This window comes from Phodopus roborovskii, unplaced genomic scaffold, assembly GCF_943737965.1.
Source record: "Phodopus roborovskii unplaced genomic scaffold, PHOROB, whole genome shotgun sequence".
In the NCBI taxonomy this organism is placed as follows: Eukaryota; Metazoa; Chordata; class Mammalia; order Rodentia; family Cricetidae; genus Phodopus; species Phodopus roborovskii.
This window is the reverse complement of record NW_026126616.1, coordinates 2,685,304-2,710,546: the sequence shown is the minus strand read 5'-3', so window position 1 is coordinate 2,710,546 and position 25,243 is coordinate 2,685,304. Positions and strand designations below refer to the sequence as shown.

General features: G+C 48.3%; 2 protein-coding genes across 2 annotated transcripts; both read left to right on the top strand.

The window, feature by feature from the left end:
* Positions 1–358: 358 nt before the first annotated feature.
* On the top strand, positions 359–1,541 carry Eid3 (EP300 interacting inhibitor of differentiation 3). The gene has a single exon (XM_051206197.1). It carries the CDS (start codon positions 359–361, stop codon positions 1,466–1,468), a length of 1,110 nt encoding a protein of 369 aa, XP_051062154.1. The 3' UTR covers positions 1,469–1,541.
* Positions 1,542–2,133: 592 nt separating this feature from the next.
* On the top strand, positions 2,134–24,375 carry Txnrd1 (thioredoxin reductase 1). Its single transcript, XM_051206198.1, has 14 exons — positions 2,134–2,447; positions 3,830–3,952; positions 5,131–5,203; positions 7,125–7,244; positions 9,006–9,148; positions 9,548–9,663; positions 11,348–11,573; positions 12,940–13,032; positions 13,538–13,614; positions 13,868–14,024; positions 14,122–14,229; positions 15,662–15,757; positions 17,383–17,517; positions 22,744–24,375. Exons 1-14 carry the CDS (start codon positions 2,151–2,153, stop codon positions 22,804–22,806), a joined length of 1,827 nt encoding a protein of 608 aa, XP_051062155.1. The 5' UTR covers positions 2,134–2,150; the 3' UTR covers positions 22,807–24,375.
* Positions 24,376–25,243: the final 868 nt, after the last annotated feature.

Here is a 25,243-nt window from a genome sequence, read left to right as displayed (position 1 = left end):
GCGTTTATTTAGCCTTTGGCAGGCCTCCAGATAAACAGCGCCTTTGCAGACTCCTGCCCAGGGCTCTTCCACCCTTGAGTGGAGACGCATCGCGTGCACCTAAGATGGCTTTTGTGTAAGGTGAGCCTGGCTCACCCACTGGTGCATGAATTAGCCTGGCAGCTAAAGGAGGCTGGGGCTGAGGCCCGACCCGGGGGAGGGGGCTGCGGCTGGGGCCCGAGCTGGGGGCGTGGCCACGGGGTGGGCTGGGGCGGGGCCGCTTGCGCATGGGCAGGAGGCCTGGGCTCCAACGGTTGGACCAGCCTTCGTCACCGTCACGGTTGCTAGCCCTCGGAGCTGAGCCCTGCCGGCCGCCAGCATGTCTAAAGGAGAGGGCTCCCTGCCCGGAGGCGAAGAGAAAGGCGAGGAGCTGGTCGGAAGCCTGGCCTGGCGGTACCTGGTGAAGCAGGGGGAGGAGGGAGAGGCGCTGAAAAAGGAGGAGGAGGAGGAGGGCCCGGACGGGTGCTCAGACGACCTGAGCCCCGAGGCCTCGGGCGTGCACCCCGACCTCCTGGAGCTGGCGGTGGACCGAGAGAAGTGCCGCAGCATCCGCCGGCAGTACCGGCAGCTCATCTACAGTGTGCAGCAGAACCGCGAGGACATCGTGAACACAGCCAGCGACTCGCTGACCGAGGCCCTCGAAGAGGCCAATGTGCTGTTCGATGGAGTGAGCAGGACCCGAGAGGCGGCCCTCGACGCCCAGTTCCTGGTGCTGGCCTCCGATCTGGGTAAAGAAAAGGCAAAGCAGTTAAACTCGGACATGAGCTTTTTTAATCACGTCGTATTCTGCGACTTACTGCTGGTGTTTGTGGGCCTGAACTGGGTAGAAGAGCAGTGTGAAGAGCTGAGCGACTGCGATGACAGCATCGCGCTTTCCTTCTGGGGCATGGTGCAGAAGGAAGCAACATCCTGGATGCAGAGAGCCGAAACCTTCCACTTCGTTTTTGGCTCGTTTAAGGCGGAACGTTCTGCCCGAAAGCCCCGGCCGGAACATCACAAAAGAGCTTGCAAAATGGAAGGAAATGGAGATATGCCTACAAAGTTGAGGAAGCTGGACATGCATGCCAATCAGGAGACGACGGAAAAAGAAGTGGAAAGAATCTTGGGATTGCTGCAAACCTACTTTCAAAAGTACCCCGACACCCCGGTGTCCTATTTTGAGTTTGTGGTTGATCCAAACTCATTCTCTCGCACTGTGGAGAATATCTTCTATGTTTCTTTTATTATAAGGGATGGCTTTGCAAGAATAAGGCTTGACCAAGACAGACTGCCCATATTAGAGCCAACTAACGCTAACCAGGTGGATGAAGAGAGTGACCCCTGTTCTTATGGCAGGAAGCAAGGAGTCATATCTTTGAGTTTACAGGACTGGAAAAATATTGTCTCCACTTTCGAAATCTCAGAGGCTATGATCAAAAACTCATGCTGAAGATTTTTGTTTGTAGTTGTATGAATGAAAACAGAAGCACACGCTAGTAAACTATTTTCACGAATAAATGAAATTGTCTGTTGTGCAGTGTACTTTTCTTGGTAACTATAAGGTTGTAATCTTATTTAAAAGTTGACTGTTGTGACCCATGACACTTTTGGTAAGCTCTTGAGTTTCTCAGAAGGTGTTAGCCGACTTGCTAAAGACAAAAACAGGGTCTCCTTGTTGCTGAACGGCTTAGCCCTGTCATGGTGAGCCAAGGGTCCTGGGGGTAGGGGTGGGGTTGGGAGCTTTTCACCAAGAGTGGGATCGTAAAAAATCAGGGAGTCAGTGGTTGGGCAATATTACTGCTTCCTTTCAAAAAGTGGGTCTCCATCTTCAAAACAATTTCTTTGATAAATGAACAAAAAGTGTGTGTGCGGTGTGTTGTGTGTGTGTGTGTGTGTGTGCCAAACTGCTGTTGATCCATTGCCTTAGCCCCACAATGGTTATTTAAGAATATCTGTTTCTTTTGTTTACTCTTTAAAACCAGTAGATAAGCATCATGCTTTGGTGACCCCTAGGGAGGCGTCGTGGTGGCTATCTGGCCTTACTTCTGGCCTTACTTTGATCTGAGGGCTCTTACTACCAGCTTATTTTCCCCCCTGCAGTGCCCTGCATTGAAGGAGAAGCCTTGGTCATCATGCCAGCCTGTGAACGCTGGCTGCGCCTCCCAGCTTCTCGAGGTAGCCCTTTTGTGCAGACTGTCTGGGTGGCACAGGCTTGCCCCAACTGTTGCTGCTTCCCAGGGTTTCTCCGTCCGTTCACCCAGCCGTGTGTGCCCCGTGTGCTGTGGAGGGGCATGCGTGGGACTCTGCTTCCTCCACGATCCGACCCGGCACCCCCCTCCTCATCCCCACCGCCCTGCCCTGACCCCCGACTCTGCCCTCCACCCTCTACACCTGATTGTAGGCAGGAAAAAAATACGCAGTCTGGGCTGGTAAGTGTGCGGATTTTTAGTTATTAAGGGTAAAATGATTAAAAAATATTTTTATTGTACTTAACTGACTTTTCAGTCACTATCCTCATTAGCCCAGGGTTTTATTATAGAGTAATGGTGAATGTATTGCCACAACAGTCTTCCAAAACAGTGTAGAATGTAGCCAGTTACATACATATATATGGACATATACGTATATATACATATATAAAGCTAGTGTGCATACACTAGAATGAAAGAGATATTTACATTTTTTCCCTTAATACCTGTTTTTAAAAGTCTGATACATGCAAATATTGAAACAAAAACCAGAACTTTAGACGTGCAGGGTAAAGCAGAGTCCTACCTATCTGTTTAAAGTGGGTGGTAGAAGGCATGCATAACACTGTGGGTTTGAAGCTGAGGTGGCCCTGAATCCCAGCACTTGGGTGGTGGCAGGGTCTGTATAGTCAGTTCCAGGAGTCCCAGAGCTACACCGTGAGACCCTGTCACATAAAACAGAAACCCCAACCTGTAAAACACCTTGTAGAGGCAGAGGCTTTGAACTTACCCGTTAGTGATTTTTCCGAGATCTTAGACACAGTGTGACAAAGTCTTACATCTTGGCCAACTTTGCAGTTGCCGTGTTAACATTATTGTGTTCATTATTCTCCAGATTCCCTTTTTAGCCTAAGACCTTTACCTGCTGGTTCTGTTTTCACTAGAAGGTAAAGGTGATGGTGAATTACATTGCTGGCACTATTAAAAACATGCTGGACAGTTATCAGATAGTCTCACACTGTGCAGTTGGGAGAATCTCACTAGAAGTTTTTTGTTCCTGTGTTTTGTTTTCCCCAAGGCGAGGGAAACCTAATTTAAAATGTAGTTTTAGAGCTCTAGGAGGGGCTGATGAGATGGATGGCTCAGCAGGTAAAGGTGCTGATAACTGAGCCCAGGAGATTCTCCGCTGATTTCCATAACCATGCTTCCTCCCCACAAACAAACAAACAAAACCAGGTAAGGAAACAAGAAATCTCAGGGCGGTCAGTATGAACATATGACTAATAAACCCATTAATATGTGTTGTAAGACACTGAATTCTGGAGAGGAGAGTGTTGCTCTGACTTTGCTTGGGTGTCAGTGGGTTTGGATGGGCTGTCTGTATGTGGAATTGGGCGAACACTCCAGAGTAGGTAACAGGCATAGGGAAGGCACTGGGATGTACTACTCAGCCATCCTGTCCCCATGAAAGGAAGCCTGGGTGTTTCCATGTGTGGCTACGTGAGAGTCAACATTTTCTCTGTGAAAATAACCTTTGGTTTTCTTTAAAGAAAGATTTCCAACGTTCTTGGGAATTGCTGCTTTTGAGTTAAGCTCTTTTTGTTGATGTTGTTTCCCTGCAGTCATATCAAAAAGGCGGACCTGAGAAGCTGCCCACAATGAATGGCCCCGAGGATCCCCCTGAGTCCTATGACTTCGACCTCATCATCATTGGAGGAGGCTCAGGAGGGCTGGCGGCCGCTAAGGCAAGGCGCTCGGTGCAGTGGCATCTGGCGATGGGGTGGATAGAGTACTCCTACCCTGCAGGTTTCCGCTTCCCCTGGGTTTGTCCCCTACAGGCCTGCGGTCTTTCCATTAACTTGGTAGAGACATATAAAGGGGTCACTTTGTCATCACTTTGCACACTGAGATGTCGGCTCTTCCTGTAAAAGTTCAGGGCCCAGCAATGCAAGGCACACTTGGTTTCGTTCTAAATTTGCTTGTCCTCCCCCTCCCTCTCCCCATGGATAGTAAAGGTGTATGGGAATGGTTTGAAGTTGCATACATTGTTTTTGGGTTTGTTTGTTTGTTTTAAATCTTGATTTTTCTTTTCACTTTGACGATTTCTCTGTAATTGAATCTTCAGTGAACACTTAGAGTTCTTAACCATATTTAAAATTGACTTGCCTCTGGTGTACATGGGTGATTTGAGGATAACTAGCCAGTTCAGGGCCTGCCTGGGAAAAGGGCCTGCAGATAGATGTATGAGGCTCTGGCCCTGTCCTGAGGTACAGGGCATGCCTACGTGAGAACCCCAGGCCTGTCATTGTCCAGCAGGGTCTCAAAGGCAAAGGTGGTTACAGTGTCTTAGTGCTTCCTGTGGTCAGCCAGGAAGATGGTCCCGAGAACCTCCCCAGGCTGGAGCAGGGGCACCTGGTATCCCGAGAACCTCCCCAGGCTGGAGCAGGGGCACCTGGTGTGAAGTAGTCATACACGACAGTTTGAGAAGTCAACACCAAAGCCCCCTCTGGTACTCTGGCTTAGGTAGAACTAGATAAAACGTAGTTTTTAGATGCTGCCTTTCAGGGCACAGGGTGAGGCAAGCCCCTTTGGCTGTCAGTTAACCGGCTTTACCGGTTACCACTTGCTTGGAAATAGAGTAAAACGATTTTCAGATTTGTGCCGTATTTGTTAACATTTGAAAGGAACCATGCAGGAGTCATCTAAGGTCTGCTAGCAGTTTCTAACAATTTTCCAGCTGTAATCAATATAAACAAACCTTGTCTGAGTGTCTTACCTTGTCCTGCAGCTGGACAAATCAACAGTGTAAGATTTCCACACATTGATCTGTGATTGGTTGTGCTTTAGAGCATAATAAAAGCAGTGTGGTTGTTCGCTCCTATTTCTATTCTTTTAACTCATTTTAGTATTTTTTGTTTCCCAGGAGGCAGCCAAATTTGACAAGAAGGTGCTGGTCTTGGATTTTGTCACACCAACTCCTCTTGGAACTAGATGGGGTGAGCTTCTGAGATGCTGTCCTTGTGGCTTGTTGGAAGTGGTCCTAAAACCCAATCTAGAGAGCTTACAAGATTAGAAATAATAAAAGCCAAGTCTTCCCCGAGATCTGAGTTAAAGGGGATCCAGTTAAATGTGGTAGATTTAGGTTCAGCAGAAACCCTGACCACGAGCTGGCTAAGATGGCAGACGGTGGAGTTTGAAGCTCTTTAAGCATCCTCCCCTAAATCCTCCCCCTGCATTTAGATGCCTAAATGTCAAGTCAGCTGTAGCAATTGTGTGTCTCGGAGAAGCAGATGTTGGCTGCTCACTCATTGACTGGGTATTGGTTACTCGTGAAGCGTGGGACTGTAGTGGTGAACTTGCTCTAGAGGCTCCTGTCCCTATGGAGCTTGTACGCCTGTGGGAAGCAAAAGTGAGCCCTTCACTGTTGGTGGTGAGAGCCACGGGGGCTCCCGGGTAGGGGAGGGTTAGCTGGGGGCTCCCGGGTAGGGGAGGGTTAGCTGGGGGCTCCCGGGTAGGGGAGGGTTAGCTGGGGGCTCCCGGGTAGGGGAGGGTTAGCTGGGGGCTCCCCGGGTAGGGGAGGGTTAGCTGGGGGCTCCCGGGTAGGGGAGGGTTAGCTGGGGGCTCCCGGGTAGGGGAGGGTTAGCTGGGGGCTCCCGGGTAGGGGAGGGTTAGCTGGGGGCTCCCGGGTAGGGGAGGGTTAGCTGGGGGCTCCCGGGTAGGGGAGGGTTAGCTGGGGGCTCCCGGGGGGGGGGAGGGCTCCCGGGTAGGGGGGGTTAGCTGGGGGCTCCCGGGTAGGGGAGGGTTAGCTGGGGGCTCCCGGGTAGGGGAGGGTTAGCTGGGGGCTCCTGGGTAGGGGAGGGTTAGCTGGGGGCTCCCGGGTAGGGTTAGGGTTACCTGGGGGAGTTGGAAGGCGGGGTTTCTGAAGGCGTGCCCACTGGATGCACTGCAGGGGAGATGTGTACTCAGTCTCACAGGGGACTGATAGGTCCCCACCAGTTAAGAGTCCTTAGTGGGTACAGCTGGGTAGTCAGTCGGAGCTGGACAAAGTAAAGTGGAAAAAAAGACAGGTCCAGCTGTACAGTACTTTACAGGCCAAGTCGGGGACTTTGGACCAGTGAGGCAGTTATTGGCTCCTTTGAGGAGTCTGAGGCCAGAGAAATAAGTACATTTATAAAGATTGCTTGGCTCCTTACATTAGCAGTTAGCTAGCAAGCGGTAGTGCAGCCAGATGGCATCGCAGCCTATCAACTCATCCATTCAGCAAATAATTAGTGTTTAACACCCCACGGGGCACTATTGTTGGTTCATCCCCTGAGCTGTGCAGTTTGGACTTCGTGGTTGGACTCCCCAGAGGAGACTTATATGTGCATGCCTTGGGACCGGGAGCCGCATAGCCATCTCTCCTCCCTGCCTGCATGCTCTGATAGAAGGAAGTGATCACAATGTTATCTAAGCTTAGAGGTGACTATTTTGGGAGCGAGGAGCTTTCCCAAAGGAGTTCTTTGGAGAATCAATGAAAACTATAGGCTGCTGCCTCAAAAATTCACAGGCACCAATTTTTATACCTATTTTCAGACCTCCGCCTAACCGTGCCTCTTTATTTCTGTGTGTAGACTTAGTAGCAAGTATAGCATTATACACATGGTAACAATTCAGTTTTTCTGCCACCATCAACCATTTGGATCTGGGCGTTACAGAAATTGTAGAAGTCTGCCTGTTTTGTTTCAAGGTGGCTATGTGCTCTGTCCATAGGCCCTATAATTGTTGAAGTGCCACGAGGCTTGAGAGCAAACTTTAACTGTATTGGCCACATTAAGCAATAATAATAATAGTGTCTCATTACATCCTAAGTATCTCTGGCCTCTTTGAAGGCCCTGGAGTGGGCCTGTAAACTGACTTTGATTTCTCTTGTTGCAGGTCTAGGAGGAACGTGTGTGAATGTGGGGTGCATACCTAAAAAGTTGATGCACCAGGCAGCTTTGTTAGGACAAGCCTTGAAAGACTCACGCAACTATGGATGGAAATTCGAGGACACAGGTATCAGAGAGAAGGGTCTTTGAGCTGTGGCCTCTCGATGTCCATCGAAATATCTGCAGCTTGGTTCTGCAATGAGTTCTGCTAGTAGCTCAGAGTGGCCTGGGTTAGTCCCAGAGCTATGCGTGGTAACATATCAGAAGCTCTTCTTGAACTTGGAGCTTCTGGGGTGCTGTGACAGGCACTCAGGGCTGTGCAGAGTACTTAGCTGTAACTAATGCACTGCATGAGAGTTCATACCACTGTTTTTGGGCGTTAAGTGACAGCTACACTCCTACATCATGTGGCTAGCAATGACTTAGCGGGTTTGAGGCTTGCCTCTCACTTGCTAGCATTGTAACAAGTCCATTACCTACTATTTTTACTTAAAATGCAGTACTTAAAAAACTAAAGGAAAACCAAAAACAAACACAACCCACATAGGACAGAGATTGGTAAAACATTGGTAGCTACTAGAGTTAGATGACTGGCAAATGGGACAAGACTATGTTCTGCCCTCTCCCATTCCTAGTGGACAGTGGGTTCTGCTCTTCCAGGCCGGCTTTCAGCTCCCTACAGCATCCGCACCCCCAAGTACCTAGTTCCCTTGGCTCCACGGCCTCTAAGATGAACTGATCTCATAAAGTTGGATCTAGCTCTAACACTGCGTGGAGTGTTTCCACTTGAAGAAGCAGAATGTTACGTCTCACAGGCCTGCTTCATGTGCGTGGTGGCCAGGCTGCTTGACGAGCGCGTGTAGATTCTAACTTCTCAGGAGAAGTTGTTTCTTCTTACCTCGGCCTCCTTGGGGCTTCTTTTCTCCTTACCTCTGGAGTGTATTTTATCTGTGCCTTGGTTTCTTTGAGTCATTAGTAACAGTGATTAACCAAAGACTAAAGGTCGATTTTGTTGGTGGCTGATGGGTTTTGGGTTTGGTTTGGTTTTTTGAGAGAGCATTTCCCTGTGTAGCTCTGGCTGTCCTGGGATTCACTTTGTAGACGAGGCTGGCCTCAAACTACACATCTGCCTGCGCCTGCCTCTGTTTCCCGAGTGCTGAGATTAGAGGCATGTTGTAAAGACTTACTCTGTAGTCCAGGCTGGCCTGGGATGCACTGGAAGCTCGCTCAGCTGCCCTCTTAAGCACTGGTGTAGGCGTGTGCCTGTCAGAAAAGATCGATTTTTATAAATTGAAATTTTGAGATCTAGTATTTAGTGTCTTGATTCAAAGGACTAATTTAATTACAGAATGGAAAATTTTCTTTTTTCCAGGAGAGGATTTGGGGACCATAGGATTTCAAGTTCTCTGAATTAAGGAACTAGCAAACTTGTAGATAAAGCGAGTGTTTGAGATGTTGGGGGCCATTGCATATAGTTTCTGTGGCAGTCACTCAGCTCTGTCTTCATATTGTGAAGATAGCTTGAGATGATAGTTAGTGAATTTGGCTATATTCAGTAAAATATCATCTACCAAAATGGTGACAGGCCCATGGTGCCACAGTGTGACCACACAAGCATGTGCCCCACAGCAGCCTACAGCAGAGTCTGAGTTTGTTGCAGAAACGGCCCTAGCTTTAAGGGCACCCTGTTCCCACTAGTCAGTGTCTGTAACCCAAGTAAACTATCCATTCGCATCTCGATAAAGGAGAAAGGAATTTGTGTTGCGGTTTGGGATCCTGGACGTGAGCAAGTGGCCTTTGTGCCCCAAGAGAACTTGTTCTTCTGGGTTGAAACCCCCAGGCTCCCTCCAGGTGGGAAGGACTGAGTGTTTCCTCTCTTCTCATGCAGTCAAGCATGATTGGGAGAAGATGACAGAGTCCGTGCAGAATCACATCGGTTCGCTGAACTGGGGCTACCGAGTAGCTCTTCGGGAGAAGAAGGTCGTCTATGAGAACGCCTACGGGAAATTCATTGGGCCTCACAAGATTAAGGTGACTGAAAGCTTCATTCTATACTTCTACCCGCCCCCCCCCCCCTGTTTTCATCGGTGTCACAGAGAAGATCATGTCCACTATGTTTTTAAAAAATCAAATAAGTGTCAGAGTTAAGGCTACTGTGACCTAGATTGTCCAGCTGGGCTACTTTGCTGTCACACTTGATGGGACCTTCTGTGGGACATTTGTGTTGGTGGCATGCCAAGGTCCTAAGCTTGAATTTGAGGCTTGCCTCTGTAGCATGCTAGCACTATTGCTTAGGGCACTATTCACTGCTCATCCTTTAGTGTCTCTTACTGTCATGAGGACTGAGGGAGACTTGTGTACATGCCCTTTACTAACCGTAAGAGTCTAAGGAATAGTCCTCTACTGGAATTGACATTATTTCCTTTGCAGGCAACAAATAACAAAGGCAAAGAAAAAATTTATTCAGCAGAGCGGTTTCTCATTGCCACTGGGGAAAGGCCACGCTACCTGGGCATCCCTGGAGACAGAGAGTACTGCATCAGCAGGTGGGCGTGGCGGGCACAGGGGCGGTCCCTTCCTCTTATTCATTGCTTGAGTTGTTTGCTTTGTGTTGTCGCCGGGGATTGGAAGAAGCAAGGGACTTGCGCCATTGTAAAAGTTGAAAGCTACAAGCATGCCATCCTGCTGTGCCGTTGGCACTACACTGGCAACATAACCTCGCCAGATGTACGTCTCTCTTTGCAGGCAAAATTAATTTAAACGCATTTGAAAACTAGGTGGCTGTTCGGAACATTTTTAAAATAAGTGTGTATCGCGTACTCGTTACAAGTGTGTTTTTTTTTTTTTTTTTTAAACGTACGTTTACTTTTACAAAGCTAGGGCCATGTCCTTGTTAACACTAGGGAAGTACAGACTGGGGGGATTAGTGTTCATGAGCCCCTGGCCCCTCTGCCCCGCTCCTCTAGGGGTTCAGCGCCCTGTAGCAGGGCTTTCTAAACATATGTATCAAGACAAAAGACTTTGCCCATCCAGGGATAACGCTTTCCGGGACCGTTGCTTGCTTGCGGAGTTCTAAGTTCCAGTGTCATTAGGACACACCGCCCATCTCTGTCTTTTTGGAAGCTTTTTTTTTTTTTTGCCTGGGAATTTCTGGTTGTGCTTTACCTGCTGCTTTCATTCTTTTAGAAGTATGAGCGCCCCTCCCCCTCCCCCAGCCTCGTGCCGACAGGGGCGGTTCTGATGTTTCTGTCCCTCCAGTCTGGAATGTGTGGGCTTGATTAGTCCGTTTGGGCTGTTGTACCACAGTGACGAACGGGGATTTGAAATTCTGGAGGTTTGAAAGTAACCCGAGGCACACTGGCCATAACTTCTGCCTGAATTACCAAGCTGGTAGATGGTGCTTCCCTGTGCTTTCCTCGTGTGGTGGAAAGGATGGTGTCCCCTCTGCAGGGTTCTTTGTAGGCTGCAGTCCATGCGTAGGCGCTAGGCCTTTATGATCTATTAAAAACCTGTTTTTTTAACACTGGCACACTCGGGAAGAATGTAGCAGGGATTTTGATGTTTGGGCCCAAGAATGTTCATACCCTAGGAGACTCCCTTCCTGTTTTTATTTTGTTAAAATTAGTGTTTCACTATGTAGCCCTGGCTATCCTAGAACTCACTATGTGACCAGGCTGGCCTTGAACTCACAGAGATCCACTTGCTTCTGCTTGTTGAGTGCTGGGATTAAAGACTTGCACCACCACACCTGGCTGTTGTTTACTTCTAACTCAACTACAAAATTTTTGTTGAGTTAAAATCCTATAACTTTTTATATTATAAAAAATAGGTTTTCAAAATGTTCTTCCTCTCTTCTCCCCATTCTTGATAACTGGGTGTTCCTGGTAAGGAGGTAAACTGACCCAGGAATGAAACTGAGGGTAGATCAGTGGGAGGTTGGGTTTGCACAGGGGTCATGTTTTCCAGATGGCACAAAATATCTGTGGGATCTCATACCAGAACTTTCTCCAGTGGCTGTATTTTGTGACCATCTTTGAAAACTGGCTGGGTATGTCCAACAAAGAATAGTATGCCAGACTTTTAGGATTTTCTCACCTTGTATGTATAGTGTCTTAACAAATGTTTAAAATATGAAAAGTTCCAGTCTTGGGAAAGTGGAAAATACTTGCATCTTTATTCTTATCTGAACAATATCTTTTTGTACCTTTTCTCTCCCCTTAACTTTTTCAGTGACGACCTTTTCTCCTTGCCTTACTGCCCGGGCAAAACCCTAGTGGTCGGAGCGTCCTACGTTGCTTTGGAATGTGCGGGGTTTCTTGCTGGTATCGGCTTAGATGTCACTGTAATGGTACGATCCATTCTCCTTAGAGGATTTGACCAGGACATGGCCAACAAAATTGGTGAACACATGGAAGAACACGGTGTCAAGTTTATAAGGCAGTTCGTGCCGATTAAAGTAAGTGGTTTTCTGTGGGGTTGTTGGATTTATATTCGTGGGAAAAGGCAGAAGGCAGGGTTAGTGGTAGAAGCAGGCCTTTGAGCATTATAAACATGAGGAGTGCTGGGCATTACCAGTAGGGCATTCTTCCTCTCGACATTCCTCAACCCGTGGTTCTTGATTCCTTTGGGTGGGTGGGGTCAAATGACCTGTTCACGGGGGTCACCTAAGACCATTAGAAAAATGTGAATCAAATTCACATTACGATTCATAACAGTAGCAAAATTACAGTTAAGGACTAGCCGAAAATAGCCGGTTGTGGTGGAGAATGTAGGTAGGATTTGCTGAAGGAGACAGAGGCAGGAGGATGATGAGTTCAAGGCCAGCCTGGGCTAGCCTTGAACTAGTTCAATTCTAGCTGGGCAGTAGTAGTGCACGCCTCTAATCCCAGCACTTGGGAGGCAGAGGCAGGTGGATCTCAGGGAGTTTGAGGCCAACCAGAACTGTTACAGAGAGAAACTGTCTCAAATCCCCCCTCCCCAATTAGCCAAAAATAATTTTATGTTGGGGGGGGTCACTACAACATGAAGAACTGTATTAGATTGCAGCATTAGGAAGGTTGAGAACCCTTGCTCTGGCCGGCTTTAGAGGAACAGGTGTAGCTCTTACTTGCATTGGGCTGTAATTAGGAGACTGTGTGTGTTGTACTGGTGAGAAGTATTTTCTTTTCTGAAATGTAGCAGCTTCCTGGATAATGTCAGTGTTCAAGAGGTTGTAGACCCTTTAGGGAGCTGATGGGCTGTCCAGTGGTGTCTGATACCCGTAGCGTGTCAGTAGGCTGTCAGGACACCTGTGTGTAGTAGGCAGGGGTGTTTGTTCTGCAGCTGATGCAGGAGGCTTCCCACTCCTTCCCTGTATCCCTAGCAACTGTGAACTCCACTTAAACCTCCACTGTGCCTTTTAGTCCGTTCTGTATTTAAACCCTAACTCACACACTTCACTGTTCTTCGTCTGTGAAAGCTGGACATTTGTAGCCACGAGATGCTCTCAAAGTGTGTGATACCTAACCGGGAGGGAGGCAGGGAGGCGGCGGTGGGTGATGTGGTCCATCTGTGCCTTCTCTCTTCTTTCCCGCTTTCCGCCTGCATCTCTCTGTGTAAGAATTATGTGAGGAAAAGCCTGTCAAGTAAACAGTGTTGTACAGGAGCAGAAGGTCAGTGGAAGTTGTTTATCCTGGCGTTGCTGTGTGAGTGAGGGAAATGGATGTAAAAGCCCTTTCTGGGCTAAGTTCTGTTGCACCGAGGACAAAGAGAAAGGGAGGAGACCTTATCCGGTCCTCTTATCTGTGTCTCTGCTTAAGAGCAAAACTTGATGACTTTTACAGGTTGAGCAGATTGAAGCAGGGACCCCAGGCCGACTCAGGGTAACTGCTCAGTCCACGAACAGTGAAGAGACCATGGAAGGCGAATTTAACACAGTAAGGCATGGGCCCAGGCCACCCTTATTGGGTGTCTTATACACCTCAAATGACTCCTCTTTCTAAAATACCCCATCTTTAGCCATTCTAAGACATCTTAATTACTCTGATAGAGACTTTATCTTGGCGTGCTGTGTTAAGTGGCCGTGACTAGCAGAGGTTGTTCATGAGTAGACTTTCTTTTTGTCATTTAGGAAATAATTGAGCTATGGACTATACTCTTTGTTTTGAGTTTGTCTAGCCTAACACTAACCCTGTCCTAACTCGGCCACTATACCTAAACTGAACCCTAACCAAAGCCCTAATTTAAGGCAGCAACTCCCTCCCTTTCTGTTAGGAAATGCCAAGGGATGTTCGCTATATCTATCTGTTCAGCAGACTTTAAAAACAAAAGGTTTCCATTCATTCACACCCTTGTATTTTGTTAATGAAATGTGTTTTCCGGGTCTGGATATAAGAGGTTTGTGCAGCGGTCTTTGTTGATTGTTTGTTTATCCTTTTTCAGGTGTTGCTGGCAGTAGGAAGAGATTCATGTACCAGAACGATCGGCTTAGAGACAGTGGGTGTGAAGATCAATGAAAAGTAAGGGGGCGGGCGTGGCATCCGGTGGGGGTGGGGTCCGTCGTTAGGATTTTCACTCTCAGACACTATGTTAAAGGGGGATGGGGTTTATGTTTTGAAATATTTTCCATATTTGATTTTCAAAGTAGTCGCTAGCCTGTTCAGGGAGCGCTCGGATTCCTGTGCTCGGTTTTGTTCTTAGTGATTGGAGCAGTTTCTGGGGAGGAAGAAGACTCCGTTTTACTTCACTAATCTTGGCAGTTGATGGTTGCAGGACTGGAAAAATACCTGTCACGGATGAAGAGCAAACCAATGTGCCTTACATCTATGCTATTGGTGACATTCTGGAGGGAAAGCTGGAGCTGACCCCCGTGGCCATCCAGGCCGGGAGATTGCTGGCTCAGAGGCTGTACGGGGGCTCCACCGTCAAAGTGAGTCCGGGGCTGGCGCCCTTCGAGGCTGTTTTCCGGGGCTGGCGCCCTTCGAGGCTGCCCCTCTTCATTCTCTTTTTTTCTCCACGTGAAACAGTGTGATTATGACAACGTTCCTACAACTGTATTTACCCCTTTGGAGTATGGCTGTTGTGGCCTGTCTGAAGAAAAGGCTGTGGAGAAATTTGGGGAAGAAAATATTGAAGTGAGTTCTCCTTTCTTTTTGTGTTACTTTTTCCAAAAATGTAAGGTGGTCTCAAATGTGCAGAAAACTGCAGTTATAAATGGATTAGAGCATTTTATTTTTAAAAAATTTATTCTGTGTTTACTAAAGCTGCTCTATCACCCTCATAACATAGACAGGGTGGTGATTCTCTTTTGTCTTTTTTGTTTTTACAATGATCAAGTCACCGAAAATTTACTCTAATTTTTAAAGGCTTATTTATTTTTGTTTCATGTGTATGAGTGTTTTGCCTGAATATATCTCTGTACCACACGTGTGTACCCTTGGAGGCCAGAAGGTATCAGATCCCTTGGAATGAGAGTTACAGGTGGTCGTGAGCTGGGGTGGTTACAGGTGATAGATGCTGGGAATTGAACCCTGGTCCTCTGGAAGACCTCCAATGCTGCTTGTCTGTGAACATTCCTCTAACCATTGTTCATTTCTGTAATTATTATCTGACGATTGACTGTCTGATAAAGAAGTCAGCTAAATAATGTAAGAACGATTCTGTGCAGGCATCAGATCATGAGTTCAAATCTCCAGCACTCTAATAAATTCGGCATTGGTGGTGGGAGGAAGGGCAGGTGGGATTGACAGGATGGATGCTGGTCATTTGCTGGCTACTAGCTCCAGGGTCAAGGGGACAAGGCAGAGGGAAAGAAGAGGATTCTTAGTGGCATCCATTCTGTTGCGGTATTCCTTCTCTGGTATCCTCGTGGGCACGCACAGACCTGCATAAATGTTACTTCCCTAAGTGTCCCAGTTAGAGTTCCTATTTCTGAGAAGACACCATGTCCACGGCAACTCTTATAAAGGAAGCAGTTGAGGCGGTGGCTCAGAGTTCAGAGGTTTAGTCCATTACCGGGGTGGGAAGCATGCCGGCCTGCAGGCAATGTAAATATGTTTTCCATGGTCTTAGGTGACCCCTGTGAAAGGGTCAAGACCCCCAGTTTGAAAACCACTAACAAGGTGGTCACTTTGTATTTTTGTGGGGTGGGGGGGCATTAATACATCTGTTAGGTAGCTCTGGCTGTCCTAGAACTCCCTCTGTAGACCAAGCTGGCCTCCAATCCACAGAGATCCACCTGCTTCTGCTTCCTAACTAAGTGCTGGGATTAAAGGCGAGCGCTGTCTCACCTGTAGGTAAGACAGTAATCACGGGGCTTCTTTCTTCATGGTCTTGGTCTTTCTGTGAAGTCACTTAAGGTTTACCAAGCATGTTGAAATACGCAAGATCAGTCAAAGGGGCTTGAAAACAAAATGCCAAATCATTTGCCTTTTTACCGAGTCACATTTATTTTATGAACTGTATTGTTTACCAGAATGCTAATTATTGTGAAGTACCCCCACAGCCACTGCTCGACTCCAGCCCACGGAAGGTAGGTAACGCCACATTGTGCTTAAATCTTCCCAGGTTTACCACAGCTTCTTTTGGCCATTGGAATGGACGGTTCCATCCCGAGACAACAACAAATGTTATGCAAAAATAATCTGTAATCTTCAAGACAACGTAAGTGGGGTGATAATCTCATGGTAATGTTTAGCTTTTGGCCGTGAGATGTGTGTGCCATTAGCACTCAGCGGTTGGTGTCCCCAGCCCCAGGGACACCATTTGAGACCAGGGTCTTGGTTCTTCTGTCCACTCATCTAGCCCTCTGCAGGCAGTCAGAGCACACTTGAGTGAAGGAAGTCCAGGACACTTGGAACTTCTCTGTGTCAGTGAATGAAAAGCAATGAAATCCTCCGCTACCTAAAAAGGTGCCCTCCCCCCACAAAAAGACCAAAGCCCAGGTGGCCTGCTGCTTTAACCCTCAGAGCTGGCAAGAGAGAAAGCGTGATGGGAGGAACCCTCATCCAGCCGGCTTCCTGGCTGAGATTTAAACACATCTATCTACAGTGTGAGAGAGAGACTGAATGCATTCATGGTGTTCAAGCTTTTTCACTGTTACCACACAGTGAGAAATATATTTTATATCTCAGAAAACACACTGTCTTTAAATACTGTATCAGAAACTGATTTCCCTCCCCCCCCCAACGGAACCAGCACTTGACCTTAAAAATCCCTTCAGGAAAAATATGAATAATGCCAAAACCTTGCCGGTCAGTGATGGCACCCACTTTTAATCCTAGCACTCCGGAGGCAGAGGCAGGCAGATCTCTGTGAGTTTGAGGCCAGCCTGGTCTACAGAGAAACCTGTCTTGAAAAACTAAAATAAATAAATAAGCCCAAACCTTATACTAAACACCTAGGGATTGGACCCAGACACTGCACAAGCAAAGGGCTGATTAAATTTTTATGTTTTCCTGCATACGGATATGCAAACCTAAGATGACAGCACATGGATGTACCTTACCCGCACCCCAAGCCTGCAGTTGTCTGATGAATAGCAAGGCTGACAGCAGAGGGACCTTTGGCTGTTTCCATCGAAGCCTCTGCACAGTGCTGCCTCACATTTTGTGAGCAGGGTGGGCCGGTCTAGTCTGTCAGCTCTGCAAATTCACCAGTTGGACAGTGGACAGCACAAGGCTGTTCTGGGCAGAGAGAATCTCCTTGAATAAATAATGCTCACTGGGTATCAGTTTCCAGGTGCTTCCCTTCTGTGAGCCTGTGGAAGGAAGGGTGTGTCCCCCTTCTGTGAGCCTGTGGAAGGAAGTGTGTGTCCCCCTTCTGTGAGCCTGTGGAAGGAAGGGTGTGTCCCCCTTCTGTGAGCCTGTGGAAGGGTTTGGACAAGATCTGAGCTGCTCTCCTATACCAGAATGTTAGCTAAAGGATCTTGAAATTTGAGTGACTACTTTAAGTCTCTCATCACGGATCATTTTGTCAGGTACTGAGACAACCAGATAGAGAACCTGGGTGCTGCCCTCTGCTGGAGCTTCCTGGAGTGGTTGTGTGGCTAGGGCGCTGCGGGCGCTGTGCCTTTCCAGTTTCTCCTCTGTTGCCCTCAGTTTTAGGTGTTTTCTTTCTGCTTGGTTTGAATGTAGGCTCCCTGTTGCCCTTGCGAAGTCATTGCCTTCTGCAGCACGTATTTGGGCGGCCATTTCTGTGAGGGGCTTCCTAGAACTTCCTGAGGAAGTACCTCAGGGTGCGAAGAGAGGAGAGACCATGTACCCATGCCACTTTATTTTGTGTTGCAGGAACGTGTGGTGGGCTTCCATGTACTGGGTCCAAACGCCGGAGAGGTGACGCAGGGCTTCGCAGCTGCGCTCAAGTGCGGGCTGACCAAGCAGCAGCTGGACAGCACTATCGGTATCCACCCTGTCTGTGCGGAGGTGAGTCACACGCACTTCCCAGCTCCGTTGAAAAATGCCCACGTTTGCCCTCGTTTGGAGCGGCAGACCTTGGCATTCTTCCAGTATTCTAGAGTAGCAGTGATTGATAATTCCTCAGCAGAAGGCTCGCCTTCCAGACTGCGGGTTGCCCTTTTCATATTTATGGTATAGACAGGAGACTCCTGCCCGGTGGATAAAAAAGTGTTGAGGATACTTACAACAGAAACGACCTTAAATCTTTTATTTATCAGTGGTCATGGTAGCACGTACCTTTAATTACAGTATTTGGGACTCAAAGGCAGTCAGATGTGTGTGAGTCTGAGGCTAACTTTGTCTACAAAGCAAAGCAAGCTCTGGGCCAGCCAGGGCTACATAGTAAGACTGTCTCAAAGAAAGAAACAGTAACAAAACCCCTCACAACTTTATTACTATATGTCCTGAAGTGTTTCCATGGTGATTACTCATCTTCTATGTTAGTTGTCTGGGGGAGTCTCAAAGCTAAAGATGGTGTCTGCCTTTGAACTGTGGGTGCCTGAGAATGATACTCACACAGCAAATGATAGTGAAACTGGAAACCGCCAGTGTTGGCTCACGTCTCTGATTGCCCAGGCTGGAGTACTGTCACTGTGCAGGGATCATAAGCTGACGTTCAGTGGGAGAGCCCAGTGGTTTAGACGTGGGCTGAGAGCGGCGGCTTTCATCTGTGGGCCGTGGTCATATGTTGTGCTGTGTGTGTGTGTTCTTCATGGATTATTCTGCAGCTCATAACTGGTCGGTTTCTGTTTCCAGTTATGCTTGTACAACTGAACTCTTTGTGGACCATAAGGAATGTCAGCTTTAGGAAGCGAGGGACTGAGAAAGGGGCTCGATGGGTAAAGGGCTTTTTTCACAAAAGAGGACCTGAGCACTCTGGTGTGGTAGCGTGCCTCTGTGACCCCAGAACAGGGTGGGGTTGTCAAAGGCTCAGGTTCAGGGGTCGACCCTGGAAACAGGTTCAGTGACAGACTGTCTAAAGACAAGGTGGAAAGCAACAGAAGGCACCTGAAGTTAACTTCTGGCTCCCACATGAGTGTGCGTGTGCACCCACACATGTGCATGAACATACACCATACACACACGATACATACTCACACATGTACATGAACACATCCGACATACACACGGTACATACCCACACATGTGTACACACACACACACACACACACACACACACAATAGATACCCCCACACATGCATACACACACAATACATACACACGCCCATGATACATACTCACATGTACATGAACACACACACACACGATACACACAGGCTTGGGCGTAGCTTGGTAGAGTGCTTGGCTCAGCATGCATAAGGCCTTGATCCAACCCCAGCGCTTAGCTGGGCGTGGCAGCACACACCTGTTATCCCAGCGCTTAGGTGGCGGTTCAGAGTCTTTCTCAGCTGCACAGTGAATTTGGACTCAGAATAGGCTAAAGACCCCGTCTTTAAACAGACAGGGACATAGGCACAGAAAAACACCGAGCTTGTGCTTGCTTTGTGTCATTGGGAAGGGAGGTGAACTGGGTAGAGCATGGCGCAGCTGCAGTCCAGGTCCAGCGCTGTGGCTGTTATGTTGGAGAGGAGGGGATGGAAGTTTGGAGGCAAAACAGCACTGACTACCAGAGAGCAAACTTGAGGAAGTGTTGCCAGGGCCTCCCACTGACGGGATGTAGCCGCTGATGTGTGCCAGGCTCTGTGCTCTCCCCGTGGTCGCCTCTCCATCCCTCTCCGTGGGAAGTTGAGGGCAGCACCTTGTGGTGACACGGAGGACAGATCACAGGGCTTGGCCCACGGTTGCCCGGCCTGAGGTGACCTCACTCAGTAACTGCTTCTCAGTGAAGTCTGACACATCTTGGCCTTTCAGCTTGGCTTGCAGCAAAGTCGGCTGAACTAGGAACAGTGTCCAGTGTGGACTTGACAGAGAGGCTGTGGTGACAAGCGCCTAGACCCTAGCATTTGCGGGTGACACTATCAGCAGACTCTGTGGCTGGTCTCCCCAGGGTCCTCCCCTAAGGAGAAACAGCTTGACTGGAAGGTTTTTGTTTGTTGCCATAGATCCTTGCCCATGAACTCTATTAGAAACTAGAATTTTGGCAACTCAAACTTTCTCCTCCACAGAAGTTGTTCTGATAGGAACAGCTTGGTTTAGAAAAGTAAAATTTGACTTGAAGGGGTGCTCTCTGGGGAAGGTTGCTCTGATCTGGGTATCTGGGAGGCAGTGTCTAGACATTTGCCGTCGGCAATGCTTTCCAGTGTGGTTGCTGTTGGTCTGTGACAGAGGGGGACAATAAAGGGAAAGGGCTCAGAAACTTGAGCCATTTAAATTAAATAAATTGAGCCATTTAAAAGGCACTAATTTACGTGCCTTTTAAAATTTCATTTCCTAATACGTCTTATTGAATTTCACAATGTCAGTCATAGACAGAAATAATGGTTAACTAGAAAGCAGTCCTGAGCCAGTGAGAAGTGTTCTGAAATGGCCGTGGCGCCCAGGCCGTTGGCTGCCTTACAGAGGATCACTAAGTGAATTGTCTGCCGCCACATAAAAGAACCCAGGAAACAGCATTGTTCATGGTTCCCCTCAGAGGAGTAAGTACTACGGACATGGAAAGATTCTCCAGTTGACACTGTGTCTTTAGGCAATACAATTTCCTTCTGGAAATTTCTGTAGGAAACTGTCTTGTTGTGATTAGAGGTCTTGGAGAAACCCAGTGCCTGGAGTGTCAGTAATGCCTGAGTGATGTTGGAGTGATTCCCGCTAATCAGCTTCACTTGTGGGGGGGGCGGGGAAGCTAACACAGAAAGCGCATCAGTAAGATCCCTTTAAAATGTCTGATTCCTTAAATGAAGCTGGCTACAGCAGCTCATGCCATGTTAAGGTGAGAGGGGGGAGCCGGGGATTCCAAGCTGAGTCCAGCTTAAGCTACACACAGTGAGACCTTGTCTCCAGAAAATAAAATTACCAAGGCTGTCTTAAGACGCGTCAAGAACTTTCGCTTGTTTTTAGCGTTCATTGGGGTCTCATTCTAAAGAGAGTGGGAACTGCAGGGCACAGCCACACCCGGAAGGCCTCAGTGTATCGGTGGAAGCTCTTGAAGCACTTCCTCTGGAGTGTCCTGTGTGCTGCCTTCCGAGGTCATTTTTTACAGACAGCTACTCTTGTTAAAGTTCTGAAGCCATGCGTGGTACAAGAGTTGATATCTGAAAAATCAGCCCTCCCATTTTTCCATTGGTCTGGTGTCGGGGATGGCTCGATTCTGCTTCTTTTTAGTAGCATTTTAAATGCTCGCACTCAAGATGCAAGCTTGCAAGAGTTTGCTTATGTTCATCCCCTTGCTCATTTCTCTCCTCTCACAAAGATGGGGAAGAGCTCGTCTGGTGGTGTCTTAAATTGTACACAATGCCACTATCCTGACAGCTACTTCATTACCTCACATTGTCCGTCCTTCTCTGTAACGCACATTTTTTAAACAAAGGAACTGTGCTCCTTTTCAGAAGCAGTTGGCTGGCTCTCAGTGTGTTAGCATTCAATGTGAGGGTGCTAATGAGCCTTCTGAATTCAGTGTGAACGTACTTTTTTCTGTAGTTACAAAGGGGATGACTACTTCAGGGATTTCATCCTTGCTAACAAAGATGAATTCCCTGTTACAGTGTCTTGGTTTTGAATGTGAATTAGCCATATTGTAGGAATTGGGCTGAGGTTTTGAACTGCTGCTGGTTATAGGAAAAGGCTATGTCTCTATGCAAAAGGTTAAGCCTGTGCAAAGGCTCTTGGGATCAGAAGTCCCCTCTCATCTGAAGCCTGCTTGATTGATTCCAGTTGCTTTGGTCCATGTACATCAAGATGGCCTTGATTTCTTGCTCTATTCTCCTCGTATTAAGTAACGACGCCTCATCTGTGAATAGCGGTACTCGAGATGCCCACAGGAGAATTGCTTTGAGCTTGAAACCAGTCTGGGTGACAGAGTGAGATCCTGTCTCAAATAAAAAGTCAATATTCAAAGAACCAAGTTTTTGAGAGCCAGTAAAGGTATTATTTGGCACAAAGGTTTGTCCCAGAGCATCAGTGAAGATACATGCAGTCTGCGTTAGCTTCCTGTAGCAGTCTGCAGGAGAGGCTGCTTGCAGGGCAGGGCAGGGCAAGCCTGTTGGACATGCTTTAAAGGTCCCTAGGTCGGTGCTGACATTTGAAATGCTGAGAGGGTGGAAACAGTCCACCATGTTGTTAAATGTGTAACCTTTGTGACCAGAGTCATTAAGGGGACAGCCTTGAGAACCCTGAGAACTTCACACACACACACACACACACACACACACACAGACACTCACACACACTCACAACACACACTCACACACACACTCACACACACACTCACACACACACACACTCACACACACACTCACACACACTCACACACTCACACACACACACACTCACACACACTCACACACACTCACACACACACTCACACACACACTCACACACACACACACACTCACACACACTCACACACACACTCACACACACACACACACACACACACACACACACACACACACACACACTCCGTGTAGGGAGGCAAGCTCTCTTTGCCTGAGAGGAGCTAGGAGGGATTCAGCAGTGGGCACAGTTCAGGAGTTGGCACGCAACCGTGTACCCACCAGGAGCCACTCTGGGAGTCAGCCCTGAGTACCTGACAGCAGGAAGCTCAGGTGGAACTCGCCAGAGCCTTCCGGCCATTGTGTGTTTGTGCACCTGTAGGCCTGGGGCCTTCAGGGTCTCAGTGCAGTTTGGCTGTGACCGAATGGGTACAGGACAGAAGAAGGACCCGGCGCACTGCTATGGAGACGGGAGGAGGAAAGGGTGGGTGTGGCCAACAAGAGATGCTGCAGATGGAGGCTGCCCCCCCCCTGCATCCTGCGTTCTGTTCTTTCGGTGGCTTTGGTCTGTACGAGCTGGGGTGAGCTCTCCAGTGTGTAAGAACAAGGGTAGCGAGTACCTCTAACCACTAAGTGTTTGCACACGTACAGAACCGCTCGTTCTGGTGCAGTCCCTCCTGTTATGCCCTGGAGAACTGGAGGGCATCCTGGGTGGTACTCCTTTGGCTCCTAAGTCATTTGAATGCACGGGGGCTCGTCAGTTCTGAGCTTTGAAAATGCATGCCTTCTCCCTCTTTCCTACAGATATTCACAACGTTGTCTGTGACCAAGCGTTCTGGGGGAGACATCCTCCAGTCTGGCTGCTGAGGTTAAGCCCTGGTGTGGATGCTGCCGCCAAGACTACAGAGCACTGCCTTGCTTTTGCCCACGTCCAGGTGAAGTTCAGGAAGGCTCTTGAGCTCTCGGCACGGGTGGCTGGGAGAAGGCTGCGGCACCACACTGGGGTCCCCTTGATGGACAGACAGACATTCGGCAGTGCATCAGGAGGATGCGTTCATGAAGTCACCAGCCTCAAGCCCAAAGTGGTGGGCAGTGACAGATCAGCTGTCGGATTTGTTCAGCCAGACCTGCCCTTTAGCTTGTGTAATCTCGTTTTCAAGCTGTCTTATGTCAATTCTAGTTTCCTTTTTCCTTTTTCTTTTTCTTTTCCCCCATGGGGTCAATGATACTAGAGATAGGGAATGTTAGCAATCAGTTTTGTCCAAAAGCATGTCGTGGCTGGACAGCCATCTTACTGTGTGGAAGGGGGATTAATTCACTTATGAGAGCCACACACGTGTGTCCTGAGAAAGAGCAATTGCCCTATGACTAAAATACACTGAGCGTTTTACTGACCTGTGTAGGTAGCATCATCTCTTTTAATAAGCCATGTGTCAGAAACGAGAAAACCACGGTCCGCTTTCTGCAAGTTTCCCTGCTATGCCCATTGCTGAGGCTGCCTAGGAAGGGAGGTGGCTACTTGGCCTGCCCACGTGACCTCCACGGTGGCCTTCACAGTAGTATAGATTGTTGCCATCACAGAGGCTGATGAACGGCACATTTCTTTCTTGATACAGTTGTTGTCCGTTGGTCTGTGTGAGCTGAGATTGTTTGCTTTAAAAGTCTTGTTTTTGTAAGGTGGATTTAGTTTTAAGCTTCTGTCTCCTGAGAACTACATTCATAGACAAGTAGCTTTTTCCAGACATAGCACATAAATCTTCTGAGGTAATTACTTTTGTAAGGAAGCTGTTCATAACATAAGTTATTATTATTATTATTGAACGCAGGTGGATGTGAAGGATTTTCATTGGAAAACCAAATGGTTTTCCCTTTTTCTGTTGAACGAACCCAGCGATTTATCTCCTGGGTTATGTGACTGTGAGCACGCAGGCCGAGGGCTGTGTCCACGCCATCTCTCCCCACTTACACAGCCATCCTGGTCCTGTAGCCCTTTTCCTTGTCCTCGCCTGCAGTACTGAGTGGTGTTTCACACTTCTGGGCCACCTCAGGGAATGTGTGTTTGCCTAGTGTTCACCCAGGAGCACTGTCCCTGCCCCACAAGGCTCCCCCCCCCATCCCATCAGCTTACGTGAAAGCAATCGGAAGAGGAGGGAAGACGGGTATGGAGGGCGTCGCCTCTGTTCAGTTTTATTTATTTTTAAACATTTTTTCACCTAAGTCTGCCAGTCTCTGAGATTAGAATGACAGTGTAGGGTTAACTGTACCTAATCATGTGATTGTCTTAGTGGAATGGAATGTTCTGCCCCCACGAGAAGGAACAGTGGTCATTGTTTGTGTTCTGTAATCGCACAATGTACTGTAACTCAAATTCCAATTCCGTGTATTTTTGTTAAATTTTCTGGGGAAAAAATGTGAAACAGTAAAGGTGTTCATACATGTGTGCCTTCTTATTGAGTGATGGTTTGGGGTTTTTTTTTTTGTTTTTGACACTGCAGAGGGCTGAGAAGGTCTATGGCTTTGTGTTGAATGCTAAAACTTACTCTACGCCTCCGAGGTGCCTTGCTATTGCCTGGGCTGTACCAGCTGAGGTTCCCTTACAGGGTGGTGGCTCTCAGTCACCCTTTCCAGTTCTGACTGGCCTGTCCACCATGGTCTTTCAGGGTGAAAACTAAATCGCCATTAAATTGCGCTCTGGGTGTTGCAATACCATGTGCCTGGAGAGCTGGTGCATTTAGGGTCTGTCAGCCCAGCTAAGCACTCCCCAGCCCCTGTAAGTGCTGTCTCTGGGTTCAGTTAGGAGTTTAGCGACGCTGTGTCACGGTTTCTATGCTCAGTGCACTGTGTCCCCTTAGCGCCGGTTATTAAGCAGAGGGCCCTGTTTTGGGTTAGTTCTTAGCAGGTGTCTTCCCCAAATGTTTCTGCTTTCCAGTATGAGCAAGTGCAGACTGTCATCAGTGATAGACCCATGAGTGCTCTGAAGCATGTGCCAGACATGGGCTGACGCGCCGGCTGTCTCAGCCCCACAGCCCCAAGAGCACAGTGGCGCGTGGTCTCGTCCGCGGCACCCAGACAACGAGGTGTGAGTGGCTTCTCCAGGATTTTAGTCAGTTTGCGGCTCACCAGGTTAGCGAGGCTAGGCCTGTGGCACCAGAACCCAGCTCAGTCCCCTGGCTTTGCTGCATCTCTACAGTGACAGGCAGGCGCCCTGGGCTGCGCAGAACACTTGCACGTGCCATTTCACAGCCCCATTTGGTGCCACCTGTACTCCAAGGTGCCCCCCCCCCACCACACCGTTCCATAGCAG

What these genes read in the sequence shown, in the direction of transcription:
- Eid3 (XM_051206197.1), top strand. Translation starts at nt 359, where the DNA reads ATGTCTAAAGGAGAGGGCTCCCTGCCCGGAGGCGAAGAGAAAGGCGAG.
- Txnrd1 (XM_051206198.1), top strand. Translation starts at nt 2,151, where the DNA reads ATGCCAGCCTGTGAACGCTGGCTGCGCCTCCCAGCTTCTCGAGGTAGC. An exon ending in TTGGGGAAGAAAATATTGAA is followed by an intron (nt 14,230 to 15,661) that starts GTGAGTTCTCCT and finishes AAATCTTCCCAG; the next exon opens with GTTTACCACAGCTTCTTTTG. An exon ending in TCTGTAATCTTCAAGACAAC is followed by an intron (nt 15,758 to 17,382) that starts GTAAGTGGGGTG and finishes TTTGTGTTGCAG; the next exon opens with GAACGTGTGGTGGGCTTCCA.